At 30.3% G+C, this 20,115-nt stretch overlaps 1 protein-coding gene across 1 annotated transcript; it reads right to left on the reverse strand.

The window, feature by feature from the left end:
- Positions 1-2,246: 2,246 nt before the first annotated feature.
- Positions 2,247-3,727, reverse strand: LOC134684713 (uncharacterized). The gene is made up of 2 exons (XM_063544018.1): positions 3,619-3,727; positions 2,247-2,509 (listed from the first exon to the last, which is right to left on the reverse strand). The coding sequence occupies exons 1-2, from the start codon at positions 3,725-3,727 to the stop codon at positions 2,247-2,249; spliced, it is 372 nt and encodes a 123-aa protein (XP_063400088.1).
- Positions 3,728-20,115: the final 16,388 nt, after the last annotated feature.

Below are 20,115 nucleotides of genomic sequence, written 5' to 3' on the forward strand. Positions count from 1 at the left end.
TATGTTATAAATTATGTTAGTGTTGTTTTCTAAAGGCACTGGTTTCTGAATGGGTGATACCCTCGTATGTTGTATCGAGACAGATCAAGTAAATTAAAAACAGATTTTTATGTCGTGTGTCTCAGCTTCTGAAAATGAAAAACAAATATAAAAATAAAATAAAATAAAATAGTAACAAATTAAAGTGTCAATGTTTCTACAAGGTGTTAGGTTATTGCATAACCACAAAGGATAAATAGTACCTGTAAGTCTTAACGTCAATAAACTGATGTAACAATCTTATTTAGAAAAAAAATAATAAGATAATGCAACTAATTAGGACATTGGTTCTACAAAAAGCACGAAACATACGCAGATTAGCAGTAATGAAAGTGCATTCATGTTTACATAACGTAAAATACGAATTACAGAAGTATCACTTTATAAACAACTCTTTTATAGTCTTATACATCGATATCTGTACCTTCATGCAACTTCACATAATAAAAATTACAAATTATTCTAAAGTTAAATATGGCACCACAAAAACGGTATTTTTTTGTTTGTATTGATAATGTTTGTGTAGTAAGCCTGTTACATTACATCACATCACTAAAAAATGTTTGCTTTTTGATTTGCGATTTAATCTAGTTTTCAGTTCTGTTTTGTGTTGTTATGGAACAGGTGTGCAAATGTTTGCACATTTATTTAACTCCAACATGTTCAAAGGGAAACAATCATATGGTTATTGCTTCATTACACAATCTAAACAAGCTTGCATAAAAATTAAAAAAAACTTTCGGATGCAACGCTTTAATTGCTGCTCTTCATCACAATCACAGTCAGGTTCATATGACATATAAGACTGAAAATGACGCAGGAAAATGTAAACCAATACCAAAGAGTACAAATCTAACGGACATAAATAGCATTAACGAGTATGATCAAAATTTATATATAAATAAAAAAAATGGATAACATTGTTTTTAAAAATATTTGTTTGGTCAATATGGGGATAGGATTGCAAAGCAACGATGAAATTAAAAAATCTGGAGGTTCCATGATGAAGCGTCGATCGTTTGCGTAAAGAAGACTACTTAAAATTAATGAATGTCAAAAGGTAGAGTACATATCTTTATGAAAAGCTGAAAAGTTTCATAAAAACAACTGACGAAGTTAAAACATCAAATGCATGTTTATTTGATATTTTGTTTAATTCTATTATCAAAGAAGGCATATTGCACGGCCATTTTAAATATTAAAGCGGCCTAGGCCTGTCATTTTCATTTTATGTTTGTTTACTGATAGTAAAGAAACGCAACTCCTAAAAGTAATTGGTTTTGTTTTACAAAAGAATAGGTTTGGGTTTTTTTTCGTTATAGTTTGATATTCTGATTTTTTAAACTTTGACGGAAGTTGATTTTCTGGATATCAAAAATAATCTTTTAAAAGTATACAAACTGACAGTTTATATAATATTTCAAACTTACAAAAGAATCAAATGATTACATGATCTACAAGTACATACACATTGGTTGTCAGTTTTATTTTCTCTTTCCACATGTGCTGCCACTTTTGAGAATTTGCATTTTCCAACTACTTTATTTTTAATACTGCTATGGCTATCTCTTGAGTGTTTGTGTGTCTTTTGGATGTTCTTTTTCTTTCTTGATTTTTTTTTGGCATTGATTTTTCTCGAGGTGTTTTATAATTATTCTTTTTATATATATATATATTCTTTCTTGTACCTGTTGTGTCGGTTTTCATGAGACAATATAACGGGTTTATCAAACTTAAAAATCCCTCAACTACGTACATAAAGAGTAAAGAAAAAGTGGAAAAATATTAAACTGACAGATACTAAAGGGTCAAAATAGTGTTTATTTGGGTTTTTTTTGTCTTCAATATTTGTTTTTATTCTAAACAATAAACTTAAAAGTTTTAAAAAAATCATAATAATTATTGTTCTTGAACTGTTTAAACAAGCTATTGTTAGTGTTCACATTTTAGTAGACACCTGTATTGAGATATAGATATCCTTGCTTTAAAACATAAACATGCATCACATTACAGACATTTTAGAAATACACTCGTTTAAACCCTCAGACTACTTGGATAAAAAGTCCCATAAAGGAACTTCTAACACCATCATGTGTTTGATCGAAGTTGTTATCTGAATAAATTGCAGTTGTTTGAATCCAAACGTGATCATCTTTGTTGACAGTGCAAAGTACATTTCTTGTGGTCCCAAAATGACCAGCTCCTGATCATAAAGCCATTAACTGCTTTCCTTTCACAATGTTGTCAACTCTTAGTTCGGTTTCTACACTTTTCGAAGTGTATGTTTGAACGTTCCAAGAAAATAAATAAAATCCTGCGATTGGTGCAACAAATATACCGTCTCCTGTATTAAAGTTGTTTCCTTCGTCAATAAACTCTGTGTCAAATTTAACAATAGAGTTTTTATTCAGTGTTGTTGTTTCACTAAGTTCAACATAAAAAAGAGGTCGTTTCTTTTCATTTTGAGCTTCTGAAAACAAAGATATGTCATAGTTATTAAGAATCATGTAAAAACAATGATTTACTGGTATTACCATTTTTTTTTTATCAGTTTTGCGGAAATGTTATATATCGTCTAGACATTTCTATAAAAAATCTTTCTTCGTGAAGTCACTTGAGAAGTTATGTCGTGTCTTCTTATTTTCATCGAAGATATACAAGAAAACCAAAGAATTGCTCCATCTAAGAAGTATCAAAGCTTATAAACTGGAGATAAATAAATAAAAAAAACACCAATCGGAGTTGAATGGTCCACACGGGTAGTAAGGTCGTCATATCGAGGAGTGTTTAGTACAGTGATTTTGTCATAGATATAGGAAGATGTGGTGTGAGTGCCAATGAGACAACTATCCATCCAATAGTTTGGATAAGTTTGAAATGACGGTGTTAAGTTTTTTTTATGACAATCAATGCAAAAATGTAAACATTGGGATATTTTGTAAACGGAACTTCTGATCATTAATTCAAGCTGGTAAGTACCTTTGTTTAACGTAAATATGTTAGTACATCACAAGTTGTATTATATAGTTAATGTTTAACACAGAAAAAAGCTTGCGTATGTCAAAATTTAAAACTTGCTAATTGGTTTATCGTGCATAAAAAAAAATACATTTTCTTACAGTCTGTTACATCACATATATCTTCATGATATAACACTGCGGTCAATTATTCTGAAAAAAACCTACTTTTGCAATCAATTCAAAATACTGAAATATCTGTGTCATGGTTTAGTTCATTCGTGTCACGGTTCAGTGCATGTTCGACATGGTTCAGTTATGTAATTCTTGTCGTGTATAATGAAGAGTTATCAAAATTAACAAAAAACGTTCCATTTGAAACATAAATGGATATAAAAACGCACATACAATGTAGTAATATGTCATAAGTAGATGCAATATGAATGCCAATGCGATAATTATCCACCTGAGATCAAATGATGTAGATGTTAGCAGCTATTTGTCATCGTGACGGGACATAACATCCCTTCTCTTAATGATAAAAAATGAATTAGAAACTCCTGTTCTTATATTCATAATATTACCCATCTTTAATATGTTAATGATATCAAGAAAGCATAACTCATGAAATAGTCAGTAGCATCACAAACTCCGTCATCAATTGTGGTTTCTCTAAGACGCTCGCTCGCTCCTGAAGGGCGAGGTGATCCTGTACCATAAGGGACAGCCATTATGACGGTCATTGTGAGTAAAATAATGCGATAAGTCACATCTTGTGATATGCATCAATCGATAATGGTTTCTGGCAGAACATGGTGTCTTTATCTACACATATAGTACGCGCATCTTTGAATTATGTCTAGCAATAAATAACGATATATATTTAACACTGCAGTTTCATTGCATAGCATTATATGAAACAATATTGAGAGGATTCTATTTTTCAATACAAATAGTATTTGTTTCTTAAATTTTAAATCTTTTATTGCAGCAGTCATATTATAAACATGATTCCAAAAGGACTAATTAAACATTACTACGTTTATTTATTTCAGAAGCCATGCAATGTTTGACCAACCCCGCAGATCTACTGCTAAACGTAAAGGTGCAATCGTGAACCCATATGATGGATTTGCACATGGTGCTCAAGGAATTCGTCAGTATCATAGGAAAGATGAAGAAAAATCCATCCTCATAAACGAGCATGTTATGATATCTAAAAATGTCATTATCTTGAAAATGAGACAATATATCATTTAAACTTTATGGATGCTAGAAATGAATCAAAAATCAACTTTTAAATGTATTAAATACTTATTATTTAATAAATTATTTTGTTTTACATATTTTACTACCTGTATGTCTGGTGAATGATCGAACCCACGCGTAACTATTCGGTTTCGTAAATGGTTGAAGACTTATGATGTCCTCTTAATATCTTTTGGTTAGTTTTGTAGTTGGGTTACTGTATCATGGACCTATAACCCCACATCTCCTTGTATTCATCATACTGGTTCAAAATTTAAAATAAAAAAAAACCAACAAATGTATAGTTTTCTAGAAAATAAAATAAAAAACAAGAATTATTTTTTTAACTGGCTGTCACTTTTGAGTAGAAATCTTTAGCTATTTGACTAGTGATGCCGTTCATGATATCCCAGGCAGAGTCAAGCATGGACATATGGAGAAAAGATAATATGTGAAACAGAAGCAACGCTTTGTCCTTTTTTTGTAAAATTATATCGAAAGCCAGTTTAAAAGAGCAGTGACTTTTAAATTTCTATTGTAGAAAACTTACAAAAAGTAACATGACATGTTTAATATACGCTTTGACGATTACACCCACTAAATTTGGTTAAACAGGCATTTTTCTTCTCATGCAGTTAATATATAGGCTAACTTCGTTCAATAACAGGCGCTATCAATAAAATTTTCAATATTAAAGTGAAACACATATATATTTATTTCGATCTAAACCATGACAATCTTGACCAAAACCATGACGAATTTTTAGACTCTTAACCGAACCATGTCAATCGCTTAACCAAACCATAGCAATTCCGATATCTTGCTTATTCTGCGTTAATTTCGTGTAACAACAATTCAAATATAGATCGTTTGATCTCCAATACAGATTCAAGCATCTTATTTTGCTTTTATTCTGCTCGCGTGAATAGAACTGAGGCAATAGTTTGGGGAAGCAACATAAATTAACCATGTCAAACTTATCCAAGCTATGACAAAATCACTGTACTAAACGCTCTTCGATATGACGACCTTACTACCCGTGGTCAAGACGTTCATTATTATTGAAAACTCAAATCATTTTTTAACTTTTAGCTTTAACACATGTTTAAAGAGCGGACGACATTCTATAGTTTAACATCAATTCTCTGTTAGGATGGTCCAAACATATAAAAAGAGTGGAAACAAAAGATAAGTGAAACTCATATACCGACATTTATATGTGTTTTCATAAAGCTTATTTAATACACGTTTTTAACAGATTTGATAAATTATAAATATCTACCATGAACAATGACACGATGTAATGATTTTGCTTCCATTTCCACCTTTGAAAACCCGACAAACATTTTAAAAACAGTTCGTGCTGGTCTAATAGTGATGATCATATTATGATCTCAAGACATCGTATATCTGTGTTGTTAGATTGGTGTCTCCTTTAGATTGTGTTAAAGTACTTGCAATGAAAGTCAATGCATGTAAACAGCACAATAATTATAAAAACAAAAAATTATTGTAATGTATTAATTGCAAAATCGTATATCAAGTTGAAATACTTTTTAAAAGTTCTATTAAAGAAATATGCTTAGACTAAAGTCAGATATTATCGTATTATAGTAGGATTTCTGTTAAATTACACGAATTTTGTTTTTGTGTTTAAGGCCTAAGTTTGACGCTGAAGAAAAAAGCAATAAAACGCTATTCCTTTTCTGTGATGTGCAGTAGAAATTGTTCTAAAAATCAAGTGTAACTATAAAAATGCATGACTTACAATTTCAAAACATTTAACATTTGTTTCAATCACATGGACAATACTTACTTGTTGGTAGATTATTCAGTATTTCACTTATGTTATTTATCCTATACAGCAATGACTCCATCGACCTTTCTAATAGTTCCGTTCTATTCTCAATAGTGGCATAGCTTATGTATTTAGAAAGCACTCTTTGGAATAAAAACAATCCAACATATAACAAAATTCGGAAACTCATAGTTTGTTTTTCTGTGGATGCATACAACAATTCAACGTATCTTTATATATATAATATATATTTATATGTGTGCAGTTATCTTGGCATCTGACGTTTATTTACTTATAAATATACCGTTCAAAGTTTTTTTGTATTTTTTGTGGGTTTGTTTCAAGATATAGTTAATTTTCAGTTTATCTTTATCTTTATTCTTTCGATGTTATGTATCAGCTCACCTGTAATCAGCTTCGTTTATTCTATGCTTCCTTAAAACTGTTATTTCTTGTAGTTACATTTATTTTCACTTCTATCGTATCAAACTTAAAATGTATATATTTTTTGTTCATTGTATAATATAACATAGTCAAGTATTCGTTCACCAGAGATCAACATATAATATCGTTTTGAAAATAAAGGTACAAGCATTTCATTTTACATGCATTGTAATGAAAAAAAAATAATTGACGGTATTGCATGAATTATACAGTTAGCATCAATAAAAATATGATTCTCTTTTATCGAAGACGTTAGAAAAATAAGATCTATGAAAGTACTTTTAACATAGAAAAGGGGACAAGGTTGATGCATAATTGATTAAAGAAAACGAGGGATAAAATGATTGCAAGTAGGGTATGGAATGAGTTTCATACTTTAAAAAAACATAGCTAGGTATGTATTTATAATGCAATACTTATGTCAATAAACACAGAAAAACGCAATTTAATTTTTCTTTTTTCTAATAAAAATTTTCTATCAGTTTTGTCGTTGAGAGTGATAAAAAAGAATAACAATTTGATTAAGGATTCGACTTGTGCTGACATTTAAAGCTTTTATATAAAATTAAGGAACAATATAAACATGCTGCTAAAAGGATATCCATTAGCATATAATATTTCATGTTCATAACATCAACATGAATGATATGTATGCATTTTCAATTTCATTTCTTTTCTACTTTTTCTTTTGCATTATGCAAACAACGGCCTTCTTCCAATGTTTTCAATGACTCTCAATATCTTATCAAATAAATATTTTGTGACTGAACATCATATTTCAATCTTCTTAAACAAAATCTTTCTTACCACACCGTCTATGCATTACCTACTGCATCATCAATTGCATTACCAAATATTAAAGTTTATTAACTTTTCTTGTTACTGGTGGCAATCATTTCTTTAAGTACACATTTAAAAATCCCCAACGTACTGATTAACTTCCCTTCTATAAGATCTCTGTGAACATGAGACTCATTACTTTACGTGAAATCTCCTTTACGTGGATTGAAGAAAAAACATGTATATCTGTGGCTCACGAATCCATCAAATCTGAAACCCCATGAATATATATGTCGTGTACAAGTTGCGATTTTGTACAGGTTATAACATGTACAAAAATATTGTACACGTTATAACTTGTATAATGCAAAAATACAAGTTATAACATGTACAAAAGTACCTCGTACATGTAATAACCTGTACAAAATATTGCTTAAAAATGGTTTTAACTTGTACAAAATAAAAAAAAATAAAGATATGTTTCTATTATCGCAACAGATGTTATTAACTTCAATAATATTTAAATATTTTTTTTTATTATTCCTTCATGTAAGTGTGTTTTGTCCTTTTTTGATACAGTTAATGTCCATGGGTCGGCATTACGAAGCATTCCTAAGACCTGTCATAATATATTTCTTAAGGAAATGTCTTATGATCCTCTTATGACTTTCTATATATATGGACATATTTTCATTTGATAAATTATAATTGTGAGTGTCCACTTTGAGGGCAATAGCCAAATACTTTCATTTTAGTTGACATTAAAAGGCATAAGAGGATGACTAGGATAGATGTGACTACAAATAAAATTGGGAATGGAAATGGGGTATGTTTCTAAAAGACAACAACCCGCCCATGGAGCAAACATCATCCAAAGGCCACAAATTCAAAGTAGAGGATTATATATTTAAAAAATAAAAATGACATTCGCCTCATGCAATAAAATTAACGGTACCAATTTTCTTGCACCAGATGCGCATTTCGACAATACATGTCTCTTCTGAGATGATCTTATAGTTTATAAAAAAAAAATGAGTTATCAATTTACATAAGTCATGATGAAACCCAAAAATGTTGAAGAATAGATACAAATATATTGATAATGAAGCGTAGTCCGTTGAAAACTATTTCAGCTCTCTCTTGCTTTTACAGAGTAAGCATATAAGACATTCTTTTAGTCTTGCATGGTATAAAACGAGAGGGAGGAGTATTACCCCAAATTATTAGGCACTGTTTTTAAATTTTTTGGTAGAATTTAATTACTAATATATAATGTAAAATAAATTGTCATTGAGGAAATGCAAGCTTTTAGTAAATATTGTCACACTTATTTTAGCCAATATGGACTGTATAAACATACGTCAATTACATGAAAACATATTTTGCTAATATAAGCCATGAAATATATATTTCTTTAACTTTGTGATCATTGTCCTCTACAGAAAAAGACACGTGCTGGCCTGTTTATTGTTGATCTTTATGTATTGGTGAATTTAATTGTAAATTTTATTTCAATAAGATTTATCTTAAATTTTGTACAAGTTAAATCCATTTTTAAACAATATTTTGTACAGGTTATAACATGTTTGAGGTAATAATGTTATAACTTGTATGTGTGCATTATACAAGTTATAACATGTACAACATTTTTGTACATGTTATAACCTGTACAAAATCGAAACTTGTACACGACATATATACTACAATATGTTTGCAGAAAAGTAGATTTCAAATTTTAAATAAAATCCCTCATTTATGTCACCTATTCACAATTAAGTGACGAAGCCGATGAACATTATTTTAACAGCAATCATATCTTACTGAAAGAATATGAAAATCGGTTACTAAACACTAAGTAAGCAAGAAAAAATTATTGAAATGTGGACAATGTTACATATTTATCAACTGCCTCAGACATCAAAATTTGCTAAAAACAGGCACTCAAACGTGTCAGAAATAAAAGAAAAAATACAATTTTGCATCTTTACCTTTATTGTGGTATGATATTACAAAACATTATTAGCCATCAGTATCAGTAAATCGTATCTTCTCTATATATTTTTTTCACATGTTAGCTAGCAAAAACATAAATACGTCATCATCATTTTTCTTTCAATATTTTTTATAATTTTTATGTCATGCAGGAACATCTGTTATTAGGAACCAGATTGAAATTTTCTGAATGATTTGAGACGTTTTACATAATTTTCCCTCTAATGTTAGCAATGTGCAATATTTTTCATGATTGTTTTTATGAATTCTAAATTTGCGAACGTTTATTTTGTTTCTGTACTTGCAAGTTATGATATCAATAGATATATCAACTAATACACAAGTTGACAGGTTTGATGCTTATATGTGCTTGTTATGTCTGGATTTGAGGTATATATAAACGGGCACATTGATCATAATAGTTACCAAATGTAAATCTATATAAGTTCTTAGTCACATCAAAAAACATTTATTACATCGCAGGCCAGCCTGTGATTCAATTACAACGAGTCCTGGAATCTTATGTATACATGTAGCTTTGGTTCCAACTATACAAGGGCGTAAGAAAATGTTAAAACAAAATATAGACTGACAGATTAATAATAAAAAACCAAGTGCATTGGTTTCTGTTTTTAAATTCTTGTCTGCTTTTGTTTTAAATGATAACAGTTATACCTTTCATAATTGTTCTTATAATTGAACTGTTTTACACGCTTTTGTAACTATTCACAGTGAAGTGGACAATTTCAGTGAGTTATAACTATCCTAGTTTTAATTTTATCATGTTTCACATTGCGGATTTTATTTAAAATGAATTGTTAAAACGTTCAGACTTATTGGATAAAAAGTCCCATGAAAGAACTTCTTACACCTGCATGCAGTACATTCAAATAATTTTCTGAATAATAGTTTGTTTGAATCCAAACATGACCTCCCCTGTTGACAGTACTAAATACATTTCTTGTTGTCGCAAAATGGCCAGCTCCGGATCCTAAATTCATTAACTGCTTTACTTTCAGAAAATTGTCAACCCTCAGTTCGGTTTGTACATTTTTCGAAGTGTAGGTCTGAATGGCCCAGGAAAATAAATAAACTCCTTAGTTTGAAGCAATAAAAATACTGTCTCCTGTGTTAAAGTTATTTTCTTCATAAAAAAACGCTGTGTAAAATTTCACAATAGAGTTTATTTTCAGTGTTGTTGTTACACTTAGTTTAACATGAAATACTAGGTGTTTCTCTATTTGCATTTCTAATACTATGCATAAAAAAAAATGATATTCCATAGCTATAAATTATCATGGTAAACTACATATTGATAAGAAGAATAGTTTCTCGACTAATAAATTGTGGAAATGCAGCATCGATTTGTTTTCTTAATAAGTAGATTTAATTCTGACTCAAATCGCTTGGTTCGGCTCATTGTTAAAACGGTATAAGTTTTCTTCATACTATTTTGCGTTTGGCTAACATCTTTAATCTTTTTTTAATGACAATTGTTCATTCTAACGGATATGTACATTCTTTTAAACATTGAGCATATTTTCAATGCAAAACGTATGGGGATACTTTATTATCATAAATCAAAAACTGTCTATCATGACTTCATGCATATATTTGAATAAATGGTGATATGTTTTCAAAATATCTAATTTCAAGTGATTTACGATATATAAACAGCAGTCCCGAGTAGAATTTTATATTGCACGAGCTTGCGAGTGAAATATATGTTCTACGAGGGACAATATCCCCAATATTCATGCAATAACCCTTTTATTGTATAGCAATATAATATTTGAAAGTAAAAATTGGTTTAAACTAAGATTTAAACGTTGATGACGTCATGGATTTTGAAGATTTATTGCACTAGTGCAATATTAGAATTTATTGCACGCTAACATTTGGTTACGTTCTGTGGGACATATTATATTGCTATACAATAAAACGTTTTTATATGCATTGACGTAAGGAATATACGATGTATTTACAATTATTTACCTTCATTTTATGTTAGGAAAAAAACATTCTTCAAAATTGATGCCTATACAATAAATTTCTAAGTAGGTCACGATTTTTAGATTAATAATTTTAATGATTTCATTGTTAATTTTTATTTCAAGTTAAAATAAAGAAAGATATATAGAAAAACATATACAGTTGGGTTTCTGTTAAGATATAAAAGAGAAATTAACAGAAGAAATTGTTTACAGAAGGTCAATTGTCAGATATATGAAAATTTATGAAAATATCATAACAATGTGTTTTAATCATTAAGTTTATGAAGGAAAAATAACTTACGTTTAGGTAGATTATTCAGTATGTCACTTTATTTATCCGCAATACCAATGATTCAAGTGACTTTTCCAATGATTCTGTTCTGTTTTCAATCGTCCCATTGTTTATGGATTTAGAAATCACTCTTTGGAATAAAATCATTTTAACATATAACAAAATTCGACAACTCATGATTCGTTCTATTCTGGATTCGTACAATGTATAGTCATTTACTGTATGGTTATATACACATTTTTTTGCAGTTATTTGACATCTGACGTTTATTTGTTTTATTATTTTTCCTCATTTTTTAGGTAGATTACAATGTAACAGCTAGTGAATTATCATGTTTATTATGATAAGAAAGAATGCAGGGTTACGTTTAATCTCACCTGGACTAGAGTTTAATACATTTATTACCGAGTTTTCGCTGTTCATTTTGAAAGTTTTTCTTTCCATCTATTGTATCAAATATTTTGTTTATTTTATCATATAATAATTATATTAGATTAATGTTTTATTATAATACGCTATTCTGATTGGCTACACTGCAAGCTCGCGTAATTCCTTAGTCCATTGCATTACACTATAAAATGTATCATTCAAGATGACACGGTGTCCTAAAATGGTTTAGTCACGTTTCTCCAACATTTGATAATTAGACTAAAACAACATTAGGGATTAAGGGGTCCTCATAAGGACTGGCATCGTGATAATTACCTGTAATTCATCTATATCAGGTCTTAACTAAAATATTGTAAAAAGGAATATTGTTACTTTTTTTTTATATCAAAACATTAACAAACCATATATTTTTGGACGAGTATAACCCGAAACTGTTACGTAATTATTTTCATCCGTATTTGATTTACAAATTAAAAAGGTCATTCAACAAAAAAATCCGTATATAGACAAGGGAAATCTTAATCAAACTGAAATTTCATAAAAAAAATATCAAGAAATAATCTCGAAATTATTTTTTTTAAAAGATTTTTTTGATTAATAGTAACATGAAAAACCGAAATGTTCACTGTCTGTATTTCATTTTAGTAATTAATTTTATTACTTGATATATTTTTGTATTTGTGTGACATGTAAATGTTAAAATAAATCTAAACCAATGCAAAATAGCCAAGTTTTATTTATGTAAAAAATCATCGAAAGCTATTGTCTTCTAGCGCCAAGAACCATATAGTAATACGGTGTATCTACTTAGTCGTTCTGTCTGTATATCACAAGAGCCGAAGCCACTGTTCATGGTATGCTGTCTTAGCAGATGAAAGAGTCAGTCGTATATTTGTCCACTTTTTCCACGAAACGGAGCTGATACAAATTGGGTACATCACGTCGCGTCGTGATCTATATAGTAATATCTTTTTGCGCCAAAAGATCGCAACATTGTAATATATAATACATAACTATGAAAAATAGACAAAATTATATAAAAAAAGCAAAAAAAATGCTTCCGGCCGTACGGTAACGGATACTGAATGTGTAGTGATTGATAATTTAGTCTCAGATTATTTGTTGCTTATTTATAATTTTGTACAGTTCTTTCATTGTTCTGTTGCAGCAATGTTTCAGGATAAGGGGGAGTATTGGAGCCTGTAATTCAGTGGTTGTCGTTGCTGTGTAATATATTTGTTTTTCGTTCATTATATTGTACATAAATTAGGCCGTTTGAGTTGTTAAACATTTGTCTTACGCTTCTCGGGCTCTTTTATAGCTGACTATGCGGTATGAATTTGCTCAGTGTTGAAGGCAGTACGGTGACCTATATTTTTGTAATATCTGTGTCAGATGGTATCTTGTGAATAGTTTTCTCATTGCCAATCATACCACATCTTCTTTTTTTATGTATAATTGTTAACTTCAATGTCATTTGGTCTCTTGTAGAGAGTTGTCTTATTTATTGTCTATCATACCATGCACATCTTTTTTTTATATAAAATAAAAAATTACATCACTGTGTTAGATTCTATTGACTTTTACAATTTTTGGAGACTATTAAAAAATATATATGTCTTTAAAAAATATATACCTTTTTAACAATATTTTGGTTAAGAACAGGTGAATTACAGGTAGATATCAAGATCCAGTCCTTAAGAGGACCCCATAATCCCTAATGTTATGTTAGTCTAATTACCAAATGTTGGAGAAACGTGACCACACCCCTAAAATAAATGGCACAGGTCTATTAAATAAAAATTTGATAAAAATCGTGTTTTTTTAGATCCTACCTAACAAATGTAATTATGAGTATTGAATGCTTCTTTTTGTAACTTTATAGGGTTGTAAAAGCGTTGACCGTTTGAACATTTTTAGAATGAAGCACCTCCGCACCAAAAGTAAACATACATTATCGTATTGAAAAGGAAGGTACGACCAGTTAATTTTACATGCTTTGTAATAAAAGATTTAATTGGTGGTATTGCATAAATTATACATGCATCCTCAATATTCGGTAATGTCGAACACGTCAGAAAATTTAATCTATGAAAGTACGTTTTACATGCAAAATTGATTAAAGAAAGCGAATTATAAAAGAACGGTTTGGAGTGAGTTTCATACTTTTTTCTAAAGAAGGTGAATAAAAACATAGCTAGGTATTTATTATTGTCGCAGTACTAATGTCAATACACACTGAAAAATGCGGTTTAGTTTTTCTTCTTTTTTTTAATATAAATTGTCTATCAGGTTTTGTCGTTTTTAACTATTTAATTAACGAATTCAATTTTAAATGAAATTTAAAGCGTTCATACAAAATTAAGGGACGCTATAAGCATGCTGTTAAAAAGCTATCAATTGGCGTAAAATATTGTTGTTCTTAACATCAACATGCTTGATATGTATCAAGTTGCAATTTCACTTCTTTCTCCTTTATCTTTTGCAGTATGCAAACAATTGCCTTCTTCCAATGTTTTCAACAGATATATTTTGTGACTGATTGAATATCATATTTCAATCGTGTAAAAATAAATCTTACTAGCCACACCCTATATGCATTACCTACTGCATCAGCAATAGCATTAGCCAATATTAGAATTTATTAACTAATCATTATATTAATGACAATCATGTCTTTAAGAACACATTCACAAAACCTCAACGTACGTATTTTCTGATCTTCCTATAAAATCTCTGTGTACATAGGACTCATTACTTTGCGTGAAATCCATTTTACGTGGATTGAAGAAAAAACATGTATATCTGTGGTTATTTGATTTTGCAAACGTTTTGTGTTATAATTATAGATTATTTATGTTTTTTTAAACGAGATGCATTTTCTCATTCTCATCTCATCGAAGGGCGGAGCCCTGAGATGAGATGAGAATGAGAAAATGCATCGAGTTTAAAAAAAGATAAATAATCTTTTTATCGCTGTTATTTGTATTTTCGAATATCATTTAATAAAAATTTCAGTTAAAAAAGGTATTTTGTACGATGATAATGCATTTTCTTTTGTGGTACTATTTTTTTGGCGTAGGCTTATTTGATATAAATATGTAGTCGCTCAGAATGTTCATTCATTTGAAAAAGGTGTCCCATTTGAACAATCGACGTGATCAAGTATGGCGAAGACCATTTTCACTGTTTACAAGCTGTAATTTGGTGTTTCTGCGTATCAAAATGAAGTGAACGATTGAATATATAATGTAAGTGTATTTTAAGTAAGTGTCAACCCTTTTATATCTGTAAAATGAAATTTATTGTGTACGAGACGATATATCATATAGACTGCATGCAGCATGGTCAGTAATCTCGGACTACATGGTCAGACAATAAGTTAATATCCCACACATTTAACAGATAAATGTGACAAACACTGCCCTGTTGTCAGTACGATTACTGGTTATTATACAATACATGTATGGAAGAAGATGTGAAAATGTCCTTCATCAAGGCCTCGCCCCGATCAAGCTCCCCCCTTTTTTCAAGCTGGAGAACCATGTCTCTTCGGTCCTTTTTATATTTATTGACAATTTGTAGACAAAATTAATAATGAAGACCATTAATAGTTACTATTTCCATCCACAGCTACTTTTAATTATGAAATAACCAGTTAAGAAGCAAAATTAAAGATATACAACACCAAAACATATTTCATTTGTATAATTTGGACACTTCAATTGCCTCATTAGCAATCATATCACTTTTATCTGTTTAACCCAAAACCTTGCAGTCTGTATAAATAGAAATAATTTGTCAAACTTATCCAATAACTTATATCACACATTGTCAAATATATATGTAAACTGTTTAATTAACTATAACAATAATTGAATTGTAACAAAATAGTCCATTTAGAAAACATTATGAATGTTGATTATTTCATGTATGAAACAAATGTATAGATAAATATATATGTAGATCAGTCACTGTCTGATTCAATAACCTGAACACGTCTGCGCTTGGGTTTTGGACCAGCATTGTCATCTTGGCAAGTACTTGAAGTAGTTGAATTTCCAAAATTGAAATTGAAATTTCCTCCATTTATTATAGTTCCCTGTGGAAAGAGCATTGCTGAATTTTTAAGTTGAGAAGTGTCTGCATTGTTGTTTTGATCTGATTTAGTTGGTACACCTGGACTTTCAGATCTTTGTTCTGGTTGACCTTTACTGTTTGATACTGACTCGGAAGAACCACCATCTAACACATGTGCTATTTCTTTTTGTTTCTTAAGACTGTTTTCTGATATGATAAGAGGGATTGAATGTTTTTATGGCCTGTATGCTGTTGAACAACAGTTAATGGAAGGCCCTCTTCTATAAGACGTGTTACAGCTGTCCTACGACCAGAATGATTTGTGAGTTTTTTGTCTGTTATGTTGGCTTTTGTTGCTGCAGATTTCATCAGTGTGCGAAGCTTTCCTTCACCCATAGGCATGTTTTTGTACCAAGTGACCGCTTTGCCTTTTTTAGAATGGTTTATTCCTAGATAAAATGGACTGGTGTCATTCTGCATTTCTTGCGGTCTGTGATTTTTATACTGCAAAATTATTAGTAACATATTACAAAAGATATACATTGCTAGAAAATTTAGACAAACTATTCGTTTCAGGATGTTCGCTACTCTTTTTATATTTTTGTTTTTAAAAGACTGGTATAAATTAATAATATTCAAATACAGGATTGCAAATTAAGGGTCTTTTTGGTTGTTATTGAGATGTAAACCATTGGTAATTTTTGTTTTTAATTGGGAGGGGGGGGGGGTGCGCATAAATCACAAGATTAATTATACATTGGCACCTTTTTCCTTTCAAAAACTATGAAATAATGACAATGACTTTAAATACGGTATACATTGTATCTGTCATAAATAAAAAAATTTATAGCGGACATCCTTATTTGGCAAATGACAATAAAGTATCTTTCTATAATGTATGGTACATGTACTTATGGTTTTGGCCTCAATTGTATGGTTCACTGAACTTAGTAATGTGATCATGTAATACAAATGGTCCATTTAATATCAGGTTTATAAAGCGCTTGGCATGGTAACAGTAATGAGGCAAAATATGTTCATTTTTGGAATGGTATTTCTTAATTGTATGTACACAATGTAATTGTAGTGTTTAACCTCAAATTCATGGTTCACCGAACATGGGAAATGCCAGTGCTAGTCTCTGAACTATCATATGGACACATTTTCTTAGTTTTATAGTAACATGTACCCTATTTACAACATTTTTTTTATCTGATCAAGTCAAGCTGATATATATTTATTTTGGAAACCTTTTACAAGATACACGAGTACACAATTGCATAAATTTCATACAACATTGCATACGTACAGATTAAATGTCCTTACTAGGAACTGCCAGTGTGTTGAGTTATTTTTCTATCTTAACACCTGATAGTTGTTGGATAGGATGTTATTGTTCAACTCATCGTGCATATGTATGTGTACAATATTTGTATACTCTTTTTTTTTATTCGACTTAATATTTAGAATATATCATACCTTCTCGTATACAGATACATGACATTTTTTCGGGATTGTCATGGTTTATCCATGCTTTAGGCGCATATGCTCTGGTATTTTTGCAGTTTGTTCCATCCCTTGTTTTTGTGAGTCGCTCATTATAGACCAGGTGTTTTTCTGGGGTAGCAACCAATTTAACATCCCCCACTTCAACTGCCTATGCTCATGGCATCCACGTAGTCCAAAATTTCGTGTATTTAAGTACCACAGGAGAGTGACCAGACCTTCAGGGTTGTCCATGCCTAATGACCCTGCCTCTATCATGGTCTCCTCATCAGATAAGTCCACTGCGTCTGAAACATATGGTCGGTTGCCCATTCCCATCTCTTTCAGTTGTTGTTTTTTTGCTTTGAGGCAATCTCTGGATTTCTTAAACTCATCATCTATTTTAATGTCATATTTATATCCATTTTGCTTCAGATATCGGCAAATCATGGACATGTACCCATCAAGTGTGCTGGGTTGATACTCATTTGATTCGCCTTCTTTGTCATTTTCTTTTCTGAGACCAACATAAAATTCTTGTAGATACTCATCTAACTGTTTCGGATCAATATTAAAGATCTCCTCTTGAACATTTCTGATACTTAAAATGTAATCAGTAAAAATCTTTACACAACTTTTCATTTTTCTTTTAGTATTGTCATTCTCTCTGTCAAGCATAAATTGCTCTCTTTCATTTTCATTTATCTGTTCAAATCTCTTGTTGAATTTATCAGACTTTGAGCAACTTGGAGGGGCAATACATGTAGCTGTGTTGTTGACATTTGAAGAACATGTAGCTACATTTATATCAGTACCAGTATTTGTTTCAGATATTGTCTCTAGAATTATATCATGAAAATCATTGCTGTCTTCCAGAAAGTCTATGTTAGGTGGTAAATTTGATGTGTGATTGATATTTTGTGTTGTATCTTCTTGTTTTTCAGTTTCAGTAGTTTGATTTGTCTTAAATGTCCAGTGATTGACATTGGGAACGTCTAGTGAAAATGTTCCAAATGGTTGTGTACTTAAATTTTCCTGGTATTCAAAGTTTTCTATGTTTTGTAAGGCTGTCTCTAGGTCGAAATCTGAATCCCACAATTCCGATGTGTCCATGGCTGAGCTTTTGGGATGTATTTTCAAAGCAGACGAAGAAATGTACATGTACGAAGAAATGTACATGCAGACAGACCTACGATGATTTGAAGTAGACTTATGTAAAAAAGGACATTTGTTATTTGTTATAAACATGATATGATTACTTTTATTAACTTCCAATAAATTATTTAACGGCGAAATTCACGGTAAAATATTAAAACGAGAAATCATCTTTTATTGTTGACATTTCAGCGCAGTCATTCGATAACATTTTTTTCATTCTCACTCTACACGAGTGATATGAAAATTATCACAAAAAAACATCAAAGGAAAAATACAGATAATAGCGATAATATAGAATGTCCGTTTATTGTTGCACATTTTTTGTTTGCGTTTACTTAAAACTCCACCATAACTGATATCCTAAACTATTTTTGCAGAAAAGCAGATTTGATTTTTTTAATCCTTCATTTATGTCACTGAAAGATGAGAAAAATCGGTCATAAAACACTTGGTGAGCAATTAAAAGTTATTGCAATTTACAGATCAAGCCATAACTCGGTAACAACATCACTTTTTATCTACAGCATCTGACGTCACAGAATTGCAAAACAACAAGCTCAAACACGTCAGAAATAAAAGAAACAAAATGTGCATCTGTATTTGACATGATATTACATAATATTATCAGCCATCAGTGTCGAGTCGTGGCTTCTTTGTTTTGTATCATTTCAGTTTGCAAAAAATTGAATACATCAACATATTTCTTTCAATTTTATTTTATCACCTAGTTTGCCGTGCAAGTTACATCCGTTTAACAGTGTTTAATTTAGCCAGTATTATAGAACATACATGTATTAGCGTATCCATTTGTGTCCCGCATCATTAAATGTTTTACATCATTGTACCTCCGATAATTACTGACCTTGTTGACAACATATATTGTACTTATCAGTTATATTGATATGAAAATTAAGGTCATATGAAACCTCAAATTTAAAAACAATAATGCATATGTTTTGGATAATGTTTTCATTTTAAACTTATATACATTTATTCTTTTCTGAAGAAAATTCTTTGACACGAAATTATATTAGAAATAATTATATCGTTTAGTTGTTAATTCAGAATAAAATATTCCTCGACAAACAAAATAAAATCCTTTTAATAAATAACTTGATTTACAATTGCTTGAAAAAATGCTTGTTTCAAAAAGGAAATAAAACAATAATGCTTGTTTCCATTGAAAACAACATTGAATTTCAAAAACGTTTGTTCCAGAAGGCTATTAAAAGAAAGTATATGTTTAAGATTATTTAAAAGACTTATAAAGGGTTGTTCCTAGAAAAAAACATCCCGCCGATTTACATTGAAGACCGAATACGGATATAACTATTGTTTACACAATGTTGAAATTATAATAAGATTTTGCCTGCATAAACTTTTGCATGTTTTCCCTCATAGTATTTCAATTATAAATGAGCATATATTTTGGGGACGATGGCCCAGAAATCAATTACC

The sequence above is a fragment of the Mytilus trossulus genome, chromosome 9 (assembly GCF_036588685.1).
Source record: "Mytilus trossulus isolate FHL-02 chromosome 9, PNRI_Mtr1.1.1.hap1, whole genome shotgun sequence".
NCBI lineage: Eukaryota > Metazoa > Mollusca > Bivalvia > Mytilida > Mytilidae > Mytilus > Mytilus trossulus.